At 39.5% G+C, this 16,347-nt stretch overlaps 1 protein-coding gene across 3 annotated transcripts in view; it reads right to left on the minus strand.

Moving 5' to 3' along the window:
• The window catches only part of HTR2C (5-hydroxytryptamine receptor 2C), a 245,614-nt gene that overhangs the window by 43,899 nt on the left and 185,368 nt on the right, over nucleotides 1-16,347 (minus strand). For 2 of the 3 annotated variants that reach the window (XM_032991881.2, XM_032991882.2), the window contains exon 3: nucleotides 1,194-1,836. In XM_032991881.2, the coding sequence (XP_032847772.1) occupies nucleotides 1,194-1,578 (385 nt within the window). In that variant the 5' untranslated portion in view covers nucleotides 1,579-1,836. Of the gene's footprint in view, nucleotides 1-1,193; nucleotides 1,837-9,728; nucleotides 9,772-16,347 lie in introns of those variants that run through there. The other variant, XM_032991883.2, reaches the window with a different exon arrangement.

Here is a 16,347-nt window from a genome sequence, read left to right on the forward strand (position 1 = left end):
GTACCTAAATCACATATTGATTTAACCCACTGTAGACAAGTTATATAAGCTTTGGAATGACATATACTTGATCAATGTGTTTCAGAAATGAATCTTTGTCTGACTTAATCATTTAGGCAAATTGAGAAGTGACATAAATATCCCTACATTTTATTTTATAGGACACTAAACCAATTTCTAATCAAATCTGTAAGTAAGCAGCATTATTTGTTTCCAAGGAATATCAATACTAAAATACTTTTCAAAGAAAATCTGAAAACAGACATCAAAAATTATTATCTATTAAACACATGCACATTATACTGATACATGAGTATACAAACATGATGATCAGAGATACAGAGGCGAATGCAATGCAATACCCTCTTTGTAATATCCAGGGACGGCGAGTCCTAGCACCATATTGAAAATAATTGGATTCAGACTCTCAGACAGATAAGAAAGTTGGATGTGTTTGATGTTTTACTCCTTTGAAGCACTAACAGTGATTCTACAGTTGAGTGCAGGAGCAATGCCCCACTTGTGGGGGCACAAACACACCAACTCTGATATGACAGGGTAGAAATAAATGCTTACACCTATACATGCAGATCTCGAAGTGTTTTAAAATGGAGAGCATTTGCTCAGGTTAGAGATAGGGAAACTGAGGCACAGAAAGGCAAAATGATGCCCTGAAAGGCACAAGACAAGCTCGGGTATAAATGGCAAGAGTGAAGGCTTTTATTTGAATGCCAAATCTAATAGTGCAAACCTCATTTGTTAACCCCATTATTGCTCAGATCCCACTGATATCAGTGGGAGCTCAAGGACTGATTCTGACCTGGCTTAGTCACAAACATGATCCTCAGCTTTTCCATAAGCTCTTGTGTCCTAGCTAATTTTGGGGCAGTCTATTCAAAAGGTAAAAAGCTGACTCATCGTTCCAGTTTCTCTGAGTGACCTCAGCAATAAAAAGACCCAACAATGCCGACACCATTCATTGGTCATTCCTGGCAGCATGGAAACAAGCTTTGCTCCCAGCAGAGCATCACCCTTTCCTAGCAGAGTGTGAACCTCAGCACAGACCCATGGCCAAGGCCACACTGATACTCCCAAAGCTACCAACACATGAAAAATTAGGCAAAGCAGATTGCTGCAGCCTCAGGGGATTCCCTGCGAAAGCGTATAGTCAAAAAAGGAGGGAAGCCACTTACCGTACAGGACTGTAATGAGCGACACGGGCATGACCAGGATACCCACCAGCATGTCTGCCACCGCCAAGGACATCAGGAAGAAGTTTGTGGCATTCTGCAACTTCTTCTCCAAGGACACAGCCATAATTACCAGTATGTTCCCCCCAATGGTCAACAGGATGACAACCAAGATCAGGAGGGCCGGCCAGTTCTTCTCCCTCATGGACATCCGAGAGACTTCACCCTTCTCAGAGGTATTAAGAGGATCAGATGTAGGCAAACTCTGATTCAGAGTCAAATTGCTGCTTAAGGACCAAGCCATCAGACCACCATGCAAACTAAAATCCAGCGTAACAGACACTGTTGTTAAACTGAGTAATATTCCAGTGCTACTTAAAGTGCTCATCGTCTGGAACTGTTTTTAGTGTCTCTTAACCGTGCCTCAGAGATGATCCCTTTTCCAAATTGCAGGTCCAAGGCAGGTCCCGAACTTCACCAAACCTGAGCCAGAAAATCATTTGATCTTCCATAATGAAACAAACCTTACAGAAGTTAGTGTGGAGCTCTTCTAGTTTCCTTGGGAGAGATGGTAAATGACCACTGACCAGCAACCTCGAGGGAAAGGAGACTTTGCAATCTCCAGCTGGTTTCCAGGTCCACCATTCTGAAAAGGAAGGAAAAAGTATATTCTTCACTGAAATCACAGTATACACAACACCTTCTCTATCCCCGTGCAAATGGAATTCTTATTCTCTCCCTTCCTGCTGGCTAGGATGTTCTCCAGACTGCAAGTAATTTATCTTATGGGTACAGACTATGCCTACAACTATGGGGGAGAGAGAGAATCACATCAGTGTGCTCTGGCTGGTTAAAAGCCGATTATCACTAATTAAATGTTTTGTAAAACCTGCAAAAGCAAGTCTGAAGAGCAAAATACATTTCAATTGATATCCACTTCACAAATACTCTGCCGCTGTGTAATACAGTAATTGCATGAAATTCCAGCCAATCCAGATATTGCAGCCAAAGCACAGTGTAAACCATCGCCTTAAATGGAAGTGTTTGGATATATTTTACATATTCTGAGATAAAGCACAGGTGTTGTAAAAACCCTCAAATGTTAATGATTAACTCTCCTATTATAATGAAGACTACATTTTGTTTTTTATTGGCAAATAAATGGTGGATAAGATGCAATATATATTAGGTAACATTATATAATGCTATGCTGTCAACCTCTCCAAACAGATAACAAAGAGTTAAGAGAAGGGAAAGGACAAACTTTCATAAAAGCTGAGCAGTTATTTCTGCTCTTCTTCACCCGTTTTTGTGCTGCTGTGCTTCCGTGCTGATCACCAGCACACAGCTGCGCCAGTAAGCCCAGTCCTACCAGCCTGCTGCACAGCACGTGCAAGTATCAGCACTCTCATCACACACACAGTTAGCAGGATAGATTTCCTCAGAGTATCTCACACGATTTATGCTTCTTCACAAATGGGCAAACCAGATTACGTCCCCTGACTGCCCATATAATACAGGCCAGAAAGCATCTTGCGGCTGCTTCTGAAGGAGTCCATTAGCCTCATGAAATGACCTAATTCAGCAATTTAAACATAATGTTAACTTCAGGCACATGTCTGCACCCACTGAGGCTAAGGGCATTTATTCCCCATCCTTGTTAAATCACATCCTCAGGAACTCAATTGTTTTGACTGCCAATCCTGTACAACTGATGAAAACAGCAGCTTTGCTTTGCATTTCCATTCCATCAGTTAGGAGTCCTAACAACAATGTACAGCATAGGACTAAACTCACAGAAGGAAAGCAATTAGTAGAATAAAAAAACCAAAACCAACTCTTACACTGTATGGAAGTTGATCAATAAGTAGAGTAAAATCAATAGCACACAACTTATTTTGAGTATATGTCCTGGTTTGGGCTGGAATAGAGTTAATGTTTCTTTTTGGTAACTAGAACAGTGCTGTGTTTTGGATTCAGCATTGGGTTTGGTATGAGAAGAATGCTGAGAGCACGCTGATGATTTTGGCTGCTGCTGAGATTTCAAGGGCTCTTCAACTCCCCATGTCCTGCCCGTGTGCAAGGGCACAGGGAGCAGGAGGGAGCACAGCCAGAGCACCAGACCCAAACTGGCCAAGGGAATATTCCATATCATGGAACGTCATGCTCACTGTGTAGAGGAGGGGAGGTCGGGAAGGGGGGCTCTCTCTCTGTCTCGCTCTGGGATTGCGATTGCAGGATCTTGGTATTTCGGGATCGCTGGCCGGGAACGGGCTGGATATTGGTCAGCAGGTGGTGAGCAATTGCATTGTGCATTGCCTGTTTATATTTTCTATTACTGTCATTGTTTTAATTTTATTACCACTATTAAACTGTTTCTGTCTCGACCTGTGAGTCTCCCTTTACCCCTCCAATTCCCTCCCCCATTCCCAGGCAGGGGGGGAGGGTGGGTGAGCGGCTGTGGGGTGGTTGGCTGCCAACCAGGCTCAAACCACGACAGTATATCCTCAACTTTTTGTGTAGTCCACAGGAGAAAAGCTGTTCTATCACTGTTAAATAAATAACTAAATAAAAGCCAGATTTTAGCCGTCGAATACACTGTGGCACACATATGACAGCAATTTGCTATCCAGGGATCAAAAGCTAAATGTAATTCATTGGATTACATTAGATTTTATGTAAAATAAGAATCACTCGGAGTCCTATAATAAAATGTTTAACATTCATGAAGGTTTTGGAAACTTACTAATGGGCTTTGTGCAGAAAAACATTTCTTAAATGAGCAGTGAATACAATGAACCCAGATTTACTTCTGCATTATTGTTAATTACTCCCAAAGGGCCTCTAAACCTCATATTTAGGGAGAAGTCTTGCACTATGTGCACAGAAAATAATTTTGCAGCTGCACATGCAGATGAATTAGCAAGTAGTCACTGGACCATTTATTTTTCCAACTTAGCTGGTCTAAAAAAAGTCTCTAGAAAGTTTCAAAATATTTCAGAGTATTTTCCTCAAGACACAGCTTTTACTTTAAAGCTGTGAACAAAATTAACCATTTTTCCAAATCACCTTTCCACAGTGAAGGAGACACTAGGAAGCGTTGTGGCACCTGAGCTTTGCTGTGCAGGACACCCCCATCAAAGCCAATGGGAACTGCTGGGTCTCCAGAAACTCTCTCTCTTTGGCTCTGTGACTCCTGGGCACTCCTGATCATGCCACAACAGTACTTTGGCAGGATGAGCAGAAAGTTCATGCCCAAACATGAGGACACGATCAGACAGCAGAACACCCAGACTTGGTCTTACTTCTTCTCAGGTCTGAGCTCTTGGAGGTTTTGGAGGTGACACCACCATCACTCTTGTTGTAGATGTGAATGAGCTTGATGTTCCTGGCACATGCTAGTTGGGGTTGCTGAATGAACATGGACAGGTAGGTACCTCAACTCTAGATCATAAAAAAAACCCAAAACAACCTAACTTCAAAATACAGTTTCTGAATTAAAAATGTCTAATTTTATAATTGCTCAGGACTGAATTCTGAAATGGTAAGTAGGGTCATTCTCTCTTGATTTCACAAATGTATTTGTAATAACATTTTCTTCCATGAATAATGGAGTATGGAATTAAAAAAAAAAAAAAAAACCAAACAGAACAGTAGGCAGAATTATCACTTGCTTATTCATCAGTTTTATTTTATATATATATATATAAAAGGTATGTTATTTGGTTGCTAGAATACTGCAAAGCACGGGGTTCCAAAATTATGCTAGTCACCAAATACAATTTGCTTAGAATTAAGTTATCCTCAGGAGAAATATTGGTTTTGTCAGGAAGGTCTAAGAAAGGGAGACTTCAAAATTCATTTGCTTGCTCTAAACAAGCAGTTTTTCAAACACACACACACACAGAGACAGACTTTGAACAAAATGCTTTCTACACAAAGTAAATTCTGCAAATCTGGTACATGCTAACCTCTCAGCAAGAAAATCACATTTTCTAATGTCTAACAGATTTCTCAATAATTCTTTCCTCACACTTCTGTCAGCAGTTAAAAATGTACAAGTTCTACATGCAAGAGTAAAATTATTCAACGATATTGAGAAACTAAATTTTTTTTAATTAGGACTATAATAGTAAAAATTAATCTCAGACTCCAAATTCCATCTTTGCTATTAGAAGGAATTATGATTTCTCTTAAAACTCGGCCTATTCACTTGTCTATTCCTTGGAGTGGCTCATGAAGAGAACCATTACTATTTTTGTACCAATACAGAACGAGGAAAAGAAAAGGAAATCATGAAGATACCTAAAAAGCATTTTCCAGGTGCCTTTATGGAAATGCAGTACCTGAAATAACTGGGTAAATATGTAGGAGAGATATGTAGAAAAAAAAAGCGGTGACACTGGCAGGAGCTTTGCCTTATCCCATAGCCCCCAAATTCCTGGTTTCGGTGGACTGAAGATGTTGGCACTGCTCTGTATGGCACCTGCTCCCTGACAGTGGCCCGTAAGAGGTTGGCCGCCCTTGTTCTTGCGGCCACCAACAGCTGCTCCTGATGCAACCAGGTCCCCTTACCCTCCCACCCCCTCCAGCCCCCCTATTTTTTTTCCCTACATTGCCTTTTTTCATTGTTTTATTTTCAGTTTTTACTGCCTGGAGAACCATTGTTATTCACCCCAGAATAGCAACAAGTCTCTAACGGTGGGAATACCTTGGAGAGGAAATCAGGATTAACAATGGTTTTCAAAAGTGGTATTGGTTTTATCCAAGTAAAAGATAACAGTAAATTTAAAAAAAAAACATCTATCTCAACTGCCTTAAAATCAATAGAGGTAGCATTTTGCATATTCATTTTGAAAAATGATATGTGGGAATTTGACCACAGCAATGCTCAAGATTGGGCTCCACCTTCAGAATTAACCATCCTATTTCTTTTTTAGTACATTTAATATTATTTTACATGGATTCTGGCTTGAAGTCATCAGCTTTCTTTTTCACTGCATCCCTCAATCTCCACAAGGTGAAACTTTATGACTAATTCCTTCAGCTACAGTCTTCTAAGCACATCACTGTACCAGAAAAATAATCCACATTTTATTCATGAATTCTGCATATATTTAAGAAATATCTCCATAATTTTAAATTAAAACCTGTGCCTACCACAGATTTTTTCCAATAGCTAACTTCAAAGCACACATAGTGAATTATGTGGTCAATCATCAATTCCAGTTCAATCTTCTACTGACAATCCTTAAAATTATAATTGAAACATTCAGCAAAGCCAAGTTCTTGTGCCACTCTTGCTTTTTGATAGAGGTAAGTAATGAGTTCTTTGGGCATATTTTTTTCCTTCAGTTTTTAAGTCCAGTTTAGAATACACTGAAGCTAGAAAAACATTTTTGTTTCTCTTCTATCAAGAACACATGAATTATTTAAAGCAAGAGTTTAGTATGCTGAAGTTTTCAGATATCCCAGAAGGTGAAGTTAAAGGGAAACAAAAGCTGTGGTGGTTCATAAGTCTGTACTGGTGGGTCACCGGGGAGTTCACACGCCTTTGGGAGTGTTTACCACCACTGCTCCTGCTAAAATGTAAAAACAAAGAAGCAAACCTTTCTTGGAATAAACATAATTATTTTTTTCCTTTGAATTAAATGCATTTGTCTTTAGTAGTTTTACCCCTCAAAGCTCAGAACATTTTTTCCTGGAGAAAATCAGCCACCTGCTGGGAACTCGAGATGTTACCCAGCCACCAGCCAGGATCCTGCCTCTCCTGGACAGACTGCAGATTTCCTGCATTCTTGTAAATTATTTAATAATTCTCTGGGACTCATAGCCTGAATGTTAACAATATGCATTTGAAATTGGGTAAGAAATCAAGGTTTGTCAATTTAGCCCCCCAAAAAACCCATGAGTCTCAGGCAGAATCAGAGAGGAGAATATTACATTAATTCATAGTAAGTCTTGCTGTAAAAACAGAAAGTACTTAATGATCAAAAGTAATGACTTTCAGCATTTCCCTTCCTGCAAGAAAAACGAGTAATGTCCAACGGCTTGTCAAAGGCACAAAGGCCATATGTGAGCAAAAGAGGTTTTTACCTCCTAAACTATCAGCAGTATTCAATTCTGAATAGCATTCACATCTCATTGCTAAGAAGATGAAAGGCAACAAGTTGTTAAAGATCAACCATATTTTTAATTTAAAAGTTTTACCTTCAGCTTTGGCTTTGATGGTAGACCTCCATGGGGCAAAAATAAATCTGGGGTCAAGTAAACTGAATTGCAAGTACTGCAATTTTTGACAGGAAAGCAGATGCAGATAGTTCACAGCTATCTGAGGCAGATAGTCAGCTGACATAAATTGTTACAGCTCCATGAAGCCCTTTACAAAATGGCAAGCAATTTTAAATTATATAATAGGATACACAGTTTAGGCTCAAGAAGGCAGATTTAAGGCTTCATTGTACACTCTAAACTCTGTGTTTCCTGCTATTTGCATCTTCACTAATTTATTTTTTTTAATTCATTGCCAGATTCATATTTATTTTTCCTTGGAATAGAAGGTTGCTTTAAAGTACATAATTTCATGACACCCCTGCAAGGGACCCTTTAGTTTTAGTGATTTAATAAAGTAATATTTCTATATTTATAGAATTCTGTATTTTAGGTACTTGCAACTCATCTCTCCCCTTTTCATAACAGCACTAAGCTACATCCCTATTTCTGTGCGGATCTAGTTTTAAATGGTGTGTGAGAATGCAGCAAGTCCAACAGAGACCACAAACCTGATTGGGGCTGAGGCATAGTAAATACTGGGTTTGATTCAGCACTAGGTTTGCTTCAGTCCAGAGAAAAGGCACTGAGCAGGGACTTATTTGCTGTCTCCAGCTACCTACTGGTGCTTATAAAGACAGCGAGACTCTTTCAAGAGCTGCACAGCAAAACAGCAAGAAGCAACTGTCACAGTGATAGATCTAAGGAAAACATGCATAAAATAGGAAAAAATAAATAAAATAAATCACAGTGAGGGTGGTCAGGAAGAAGTGGGTCACAGAGAGACTGCAGGATCTCTATCCTTGGAGATGCTCAAGACACAGCTGGGCATTTCCCTCAGACACCTGATCTAAAACTTTGAAGTTAGTCCTCTCTCGAGTATGGAGTTGGACTAGAGACCTTCAAGAGGTCCCTTCCAGAATAAATTATTCTGTGATTGTATCAGGAATGTGCTTCTGAGCAAAGTGGTCCAACCTGGAGGTGTTTTTGACCTCCTAGCCCTGGATGCACACCCTGTGCTTGTCCTTAAGCTCAGGATAAGACCGGCACATCCTGTTCCCCTCGACTTCCCCAAGGCCAGAAATAAAACTGTGTGCCCAGGTGGGAGACCACAACCCTGAGGCCCCCAGTCGCTGACGATGAGGGGAGCAGGACCCTACAGCTGCACCAACGCATGCCGTTATGACACCAGGGAGATGCACACAGCCATGCCAAGTCCTCACCCTCTGGTCACCTGTTGAAGTTGCTGGAGTTTGAGGAACCTACAGTGCAAGTATATTCCGAAAAGTGGCAATTGCAGAAAGTCCCAGTTCGTTTTAGTCCCTTGGTGGCATCAGGAAATCATCCCATCTTTTGAAAGCAATACACACACTATCAACACAGAGGCATGTTTTCACAATAGTTTCAGTGGGAAAAGAATAATCAAAACCTAATGATTATTCTGGAGATACCCACTTGAAAATTAATTAATTTTAAGTATATAAATACTTTCCAGAGCCACTTTTGATCTGGGAACCACATTACTAGCACTTTGATTAGGGACTATTCTTTCCAAGGAAGTATTCAATACTCCCTCTTCAGTTTTGCAAGAAATTCTAGAAGTTTTCCCAGCAGGTACTAGAGGTAAATCAGTGTAAAAAAAACACTTAATAAAATCTTAGGGATACCTCCCCAAACACAGCTTTTACCACTGTTTTTTAATTCAAGCACACAAAATAACTATTTAATTACTTGCAAACTAAAAAAGAATATTTCATTTTTTCACAGCAAGAGGAAAATGGATTTTCTCAGACATAAGCTCAAGTAATGATATTTTCTAGGGTCATAATAATGAATCACTGCCATTCTGTCCAAAACCAATTTCCCTCCCTGTATCTTCCCTCATACTAAGTCAGAAAGGCATTAATTTCTTTTTCAAGGCAATACAAGCACAGAGAAGAGATCTTAATCTACCTTTTGGCAGTAAGACTAGCATCCTTATTTTTTACTTTCCCTTAGTGGAAGAGCACCTGGGAACCTCACAAGAAGATGTAGATAGTCTGCCGCTCCCTTGCAATGATAAACTTGCTCTCGGATCAGACACACAGAAATACTACAACAGAATAAAGCTGAGTCTCATCACATACAGTCCTAACTTCTTGGAACGATTACACTAAAGATGTGCATATTTTCTATATGTAGATATCATTCTAAACTGCCTTTTTGGGGGTGGAGGATAATTTTTATCTTTATTTTTAAATAAGAAGGTCCGCAGTGGCTGAAATTCACCTTTGTAAAAATTCCAGCTGACCATCCATCAGCCTCCTTGGTAGGTATATTTTGGGATCCTTATTATTGTGCGGGATGTTTGCCTGCTACTACTCCACATGCAGTTAATCACGAATTAAAATTTAGATTTTGTTTCATCCTTGTTGATAAATAACTGAAAACATTCGATACCAGCATTAGACAGTCAACACTTGCTGTAGGCATCATGTGTATTTGCTCTCTGGCATATGCAGGTTTGAGAGTCTGCATAATCCCCCAAGGCAGCTCTTGTGGCTGTAAAGACCCAGCTTCTGCCACCACTGGGGTGGCGTTCCCTCAGTCCCTTCTGAATCCAGCCATATGACCTGGTAAACATCAAACGCAACATTGGTGGAAAACCTTATGTGGTAAGTTTTTTTACCCTCAGCTTTTCAGGGTTGTTATAGTAAGGTATTATTAAACTCTTTCTTACTCACAAGAAAACCAGTTTGTCTCTCCCCTCAGGTACTTTGCATGACAGCTCTTCGTTTAGAGAATTAAGGTCTGGAAATGAGCACTTACAATGTTTGCTCCCAAAATAAAGCGTAATAAAACAAAACAACAAAAGCACTTACCTGGATTTCTGTAGCTAACTTTTTTGCAAGTTTTAAAGGCACGCCTATTTAAAAACCAAAAGACTCCACAATTTTCAGCAGTTTTTGCAGCACAGTGCTCTATCCTGTGTGTGGTTGAATATCTTCATAATTCTAAGTTATTATGTATATGGCATTTATTACCAGCATGTATGGACCTGTAGGAAAACACACCTCTAAATACATACGTGCATCTAAATAAAAAAATAATCATGAAGTGATTTGTTTTCAAATTATGTTTTCGGGGAAATCTCACATTCAAGAAAAATGAACCTGACGTTATTAAGTTATTATGCATACTTTGCATTAGTAATAGAGAGCAGCAGTTAATCTGGAAAGGAAGAACATGAATATTCACCAGGCCAGATCATGAGTCACGTCATGAACGTACAAGCACCATTGCATAAAACACATGTGCCCATTTTTAGGGGAAGGGTGGCAACTCACCTATTACTTAATAAGGCAGCTGTCTTAATCAAACAATAAGTAGTTTGATGTTGCATTTACAGCTTTCTTTCCACTCCAGCTCTCTGTGTCTTCTGAAACCACACCAATTTGGCAACATCTCTCATTTTCTACAGAAGAAACTGGGATTTATTATGCAGTGATACGGGGCACACCCTGCACCACGTGCCACACATGATCCAGGGAGAAACTCCCCTTCACTTTGCTCATGGACCCTGAGCTCAGGCTCTTGACCTGTTGTGCCTGTGCACAGCCCGGGATGTCCCCAGGCTGTCGCTGCTCACCATGGAGTTCACACGCCTGAAATCACTTCTCCCTTAAATTAATTTTCCCAGTAAGTACCTGAACCTGCAGAACCCTCTAATTTAAACATTTTATAATTTAAAATAAATAGCCCTCTGAGCTTTGAATTAGAGGCCTCCTACCTAATGTGGTGGTGCATTATTAATATATGCCACTGAGTGCCCCTCCTGTTGTCAGTGCTGCCTGAGTGTCTTTAAAGAAAATCACAGTACCAGATAAGCCAAGGAAAAGCAAAGTGAAGGGCAAAGCATAATAAAAAATGTCCCTAATGAACTGACAAACCACTCAGGGCTTTTACTATAATAGTATAATTAAATATATGTTTTCACATACCTGTACAGTGTCAGGGAAGGGATTATTGAAACATTCAAGAGTGACTTGACTTATCTGTATCTCATACCTATCAACAGTTGATAAAAGAACAGTTACATAGAAAATGTACCTATTACTGGAAAGAATAGCTAAAGGTTATTACTGTATGGATAATGCTCACAGAATGATTCAAGCCCAGCTCTTGACAGTGTGCAACCTCTTATGCACCAAAGCTCTGGTCTGACCACTGCACCTCTTCAAGGTCTATGGAGATGCTCTGCTGTCTTCCCCAGCAGAGAAGGGGACCATTACCTGGCAGCTGTATTTTTCTTATTCTTCTAGTTTTACAGGCTCTCAAATAGCTAAAATATGAACAATACATTAGATTTTAGGAATGTTAGGGAACCAAGACTGGTAAAAGGTAAATTAAGTAATTCTTTAAAGAGATTAAAAAAAATAACCAAGCCACCACAGAACAAAACCCAAAAAACACACACCCAAAGAAAACTGCAAAAAATGCAAGGGTGGCTTGGTGTTTTTTTTTTCCTGTTTTGGTTTTGGGTTTTTTTTTTTTTTTTTTTTTTTTTGTTTGTTTATTTGTTTGTTTGTTTGTTTGGGTTTTTTAGTGGATTTTTTAGTTTGTTTCCTTGTTTGTTTTTCCTTTGGAAAACCAATCCATATGGACCTGAAAGGGGATGACAGACAGTATAAATTCAGAAAGCTGACACTTCCCTGATCTAAATATATCTCAACTGGATCGGTACCAACGGAAACCCTAAAGACAAAAGTATGTAGAAAACAGAACTCTGAACAACAGGTATTAAAAAACAAAAACAAAACCAACAACCAACAAAAACCAAAAGACAAACAATATCAGACCAAAACAGTTAAAGGAACTGGTATGTGTGATGTCTTCATTTAAAGATAGAAAATGATCTACACAATTATAAACATCTTAGATTGACCTTAACCAGACAAAATTTCAACAGATTTAAGAGGAAAATTAAAGACATGAAGATACATGGAAAGTGCTATAAAATGCAACATGTTTCCCAGATGTGCACTGTAACAGCCTTGACTTGGTGTCTGGGGATCTTGTTTGTTTTTTAACACGCCGTTCTTTAGACAAAGAAAGTGCAGTGGTTCTAATTTACATGGATTTCATTAAACCATTTGATATGTTGTGACCACGAAAATTATTAGGTAAATGGGAAACTATTAGGTAAACTCCAGACCAAAAAGACAAACAGAGCAATTGTGAAGCTGCCATGGAATTGGCTGCAGAGATGAAAATGGATTAGCCTGAAAAACCAAACCCTGGTCTGGAAGTAAGTTGTTCCTTGAGCTTGGCAAGGTTTGATCCTGACAGTCATTTAATTCTGAGTTTTTTAAAGATGTTAAAACAAAACATTTACTTTGTGAATTAAATGTACTGATGATTCAAAACCAGTATGCAACACTCACATTGGGAAAGGCTGGAGCATTGCACAGGAGAAGCTGAATGGCTTTGAGGACAGAACTAATCACATAACTATTAATGAAATGTGATAATACAAACTATAAATAACTAGCAGAATTTGGCTGTAAACTAAGAGTTTATCAGTTGGAAACAAAGATAATTACTCCAGTGTCTGAGCCATACATCAGCACAAGAGGGACATGAAAGAGACAAATATAATCTAAGCTATATATATACCAAGCAAAGGATTTCTTACAGAGATAAGGAGGAATTAATGTCACTGGCACAAGACACTCGAGTCCTAATACTTGTATTTTGACTCACTAATATTCTATTTTCAAGAAAGATGATTCAAACAGGAACAAGCCTGTGCATTCATGTGAGCTGCTCCAGGCGGCAGGCCATGGGTGTGAGCACTTGAGCGGCATTAAGTAAGAAGTGGTGGAGCTGAGTAAGCCCCGGAGGTTGCTGTGCCACGCGGACACGGCCGTGCAGACCCACACCGGCACATACCCGGCCAGCTCACAGGCCGGGCAAAGGAGTCTGGGTGGGCTGCAGGCGAGAGGCAGAGCAAGGGAGTCATCTGAGAAGAAAAGAATAAAAGGCTTGACTTGATTAACCGTACGAGGGGATAATGAGTGGTGGACTGCAACAAAGCAGAACTGACCATTACCACCATCTGTGTGTTCTCATTGCTTTTCTCCCTGTAGACTCCACTGAGGCAGGGTCATGGTAATGACTCTTGCTCTGAAGAAAAGAGACTACTTGCACAAGCAGGTTTGCAATATCTAAGCAAAGCCTCTCGTAACACATTTCTGAATTCCAAGTATTCTTTTGCCTTTCTTGGTAAGTTCTGTGTTTGCAAGAAAGTACATTTTCTTCTTCAGCTACATCAATCATCTAACTGATCTTTAGCATCTAAATGATTACATGGTTCTCTGTGTACCAACTTGCTCTCAGAGCCTCTTCCTCACTCCCACACCATTAGACCTCTTGCCTTGGCTCTCTCCATCAAGTTTCACCCTGCTTCTTCCTCACTGACAGCACCACAGGATGGTAACATGGGTTATCCCTGGGGAGGTCACCCACAGCCCTGCTGACCTTACCCTTCCACTGAAATGCACCCAGACTAGCTTCAGGGAGGCTGACCCACCAATTCAGCCCAAGAAGACATCATCACTCCTCCCTCAGGCCAGCTTCCATCCCAAAATCCAGGATCCCAAGTTTCACCTTCTTTCCATTTTCCCTTCCTTCTCTCTCTGCATCCTTGCACATATACGCAGCATCTTGCAAGCCTGTTTTCCCTTTTCAACACTGAATAGGGACAGTTAAATACTTTTACAAATTTGTTCTAATAACATGGCTTTTTGATGAAATCTTATTATCTAGACTTTTGTTTCATTTCTTTAATTCTAACCTTCTTTCCTTTCCTAGGCCTCACAGCTGAGAGAGAAAAAAGGGGCCAGAAATCAAAACATGTGATCAGCTTTGAGTTTAGTAATAAAGAAGGAAAAAAAATAAGAAAAACTGACTATTAAAAAAAATCTTAAATTACTTTTCTTTTTTTCCCCAAAATTTTCTGGGGAAAACACACTCCAGAATGAACTAAATTCACTACTGATTTTCTTAATACAATTATATGAATTAGAGCTTTTTTCCCTACTTTGCTTATTGTTATCTAACATCAGTTAATGCCCTACTATTTCATATTCATAATTCACTGTTAATTCTCCTTAAGCATATGTAGCAATTCTATTATGAACTGTAGGGATTTTTTCCTTCATTCCCTTTCACTCTTTTGAGAAATATAATAATTAACATCAAATGTTTTTCTGTATGTTTCACTGCTCTAAAACAAACCAACTCCCTCATGTTGACTGCTTCATGCCATCAGAGGTCACTTTAATCTGTCTGCCTTATTCCAGGTAAATTCTGCATTGTGTTGGTGCTCCCAGACTAAGCCAGGGCAGATTCTGAACTCTTACACTACAGTGAATCACAAATATCTTCGATTAAACAAGAAGGCCCAATTGACTCTCTGGTCAGACAAACCTCAGTATAGTCAGTCTTGATTTTACTAGAAAATAGGTTAATTGCATTGAAACATCTTCAATGATATTAGAAACAGGCTCTTTATTTAGAGAAATAATTTAATTTTCAAAGCATTTGACAATTTAGTAGGCATCATCTATGAATAAGTCAGGGTGTGTAATATGCCTGAAGCAAGAAGAAAAAAGGCTCATTAAATTTGAGAGAATAGACAGATGGGCATGTTGAAGTAGAGTTCTGACAGTTCCCAAATTATGTAAGAAGTGAAGAGCGAGGAGTCGGATGCCACACACACGTGTGCAGGAGTCATTTCCATGGGAGCAAATTGCAATGACACAAACTGTCATCTATGACATCAGTAAATGAGTCAGGAAAAACAAAATGAAGGAGATGAAACATGATGGAAAATACTCCAGTTTCCAGCATGACGTGAAAGGCAAAGGTCTCTGAAAGTTGATGCAATTTGGATTAACCCGGTTCTCTTTATAAGCATACGCATGAAATAAGGATTTTGTACAACATGGATTCTATCACAAAGAGTGCATGAGACATGCTGCAGCAAGGGAAACGGCCCTGAGATGGCTGGTACTGCAAAGAGCAGGCAGATGCTTGGCTGCATTCAACAAAATAGTTAGGAGTGCAACGAAGAAAATGAAAATAGGAGAGGAGCTGTAGACAATACCAGGATCATAATGATGGAGAAAATAAGAAGGTTAAAGACGAATAAGGAAGCAGACACTGTAATGTAAAGACAACCTCTAGCCTTAATGACAGTCTAGGAAGGAAAACTAGCATTTAGAAGTAAAGGAAAACTAGCATTTAGAAGTGGCGTCATTCAAACAGGATCCAAAGCAGAGATTTCCCTTTTTAAAGGAATATTTTTCCTACATTTACCTAAAATTTGAGTGAACTTCATCAGGTGCATCAGCAGTGTTTTTCAGCCAGGCTGTGGATGACCGCTGTGTTGTGGTAAGAGACCCAAAGAGAGCCATCTCCAGGTAAGCGATGGGTGATGGGAGACCAATCTCTCCTTAAGCAGGTCACACTGTATCAGAGGGAGGTGGTCAAATGCACTTTTAATAAATTCTACTAACAAAAAATAATGAAACTATCAAAACAATTTATATATGAATCAGGTAGCATCTGCATTTTAATGGCTAGAACAAAGGCAACTGAACTCTAATCGAGTTGATTTGCTCTTGTAAGTGATTACTAAATTGCTTTCACTTTGTCAGCAAGGTAATATCTATGTGAACAGCTCAGAGTTAAGGAAGTAACAAACTGTCAATTGTCAAGTAGAGAAAAACATATTTTTTTTTTCCCTACCTGGGTAAAGCACATTTCAAAGAGAAACACTTCTGTTCCTCTGGCAACAACAAGCCCTTTACAGGAGGGAAATACTCCATCAGAAACAACAGGG

Source organism: Tyto alba, unplaced genomic scaffold (assembly GCF_018691265.1).
Source record: "Tyto alba isolate M040663 unplaced genomic scaffold, T.alba_DEE_v4.0 Super-Scaffold_5, whole genome shotgun sequence".
Classification (NCBI taxonomy): domain Eukaryota; kingdom Metazoa; phylum Chordata; class Aves; order Strigiformes; family Tytonidae; genus Tyto; species Tyto alba.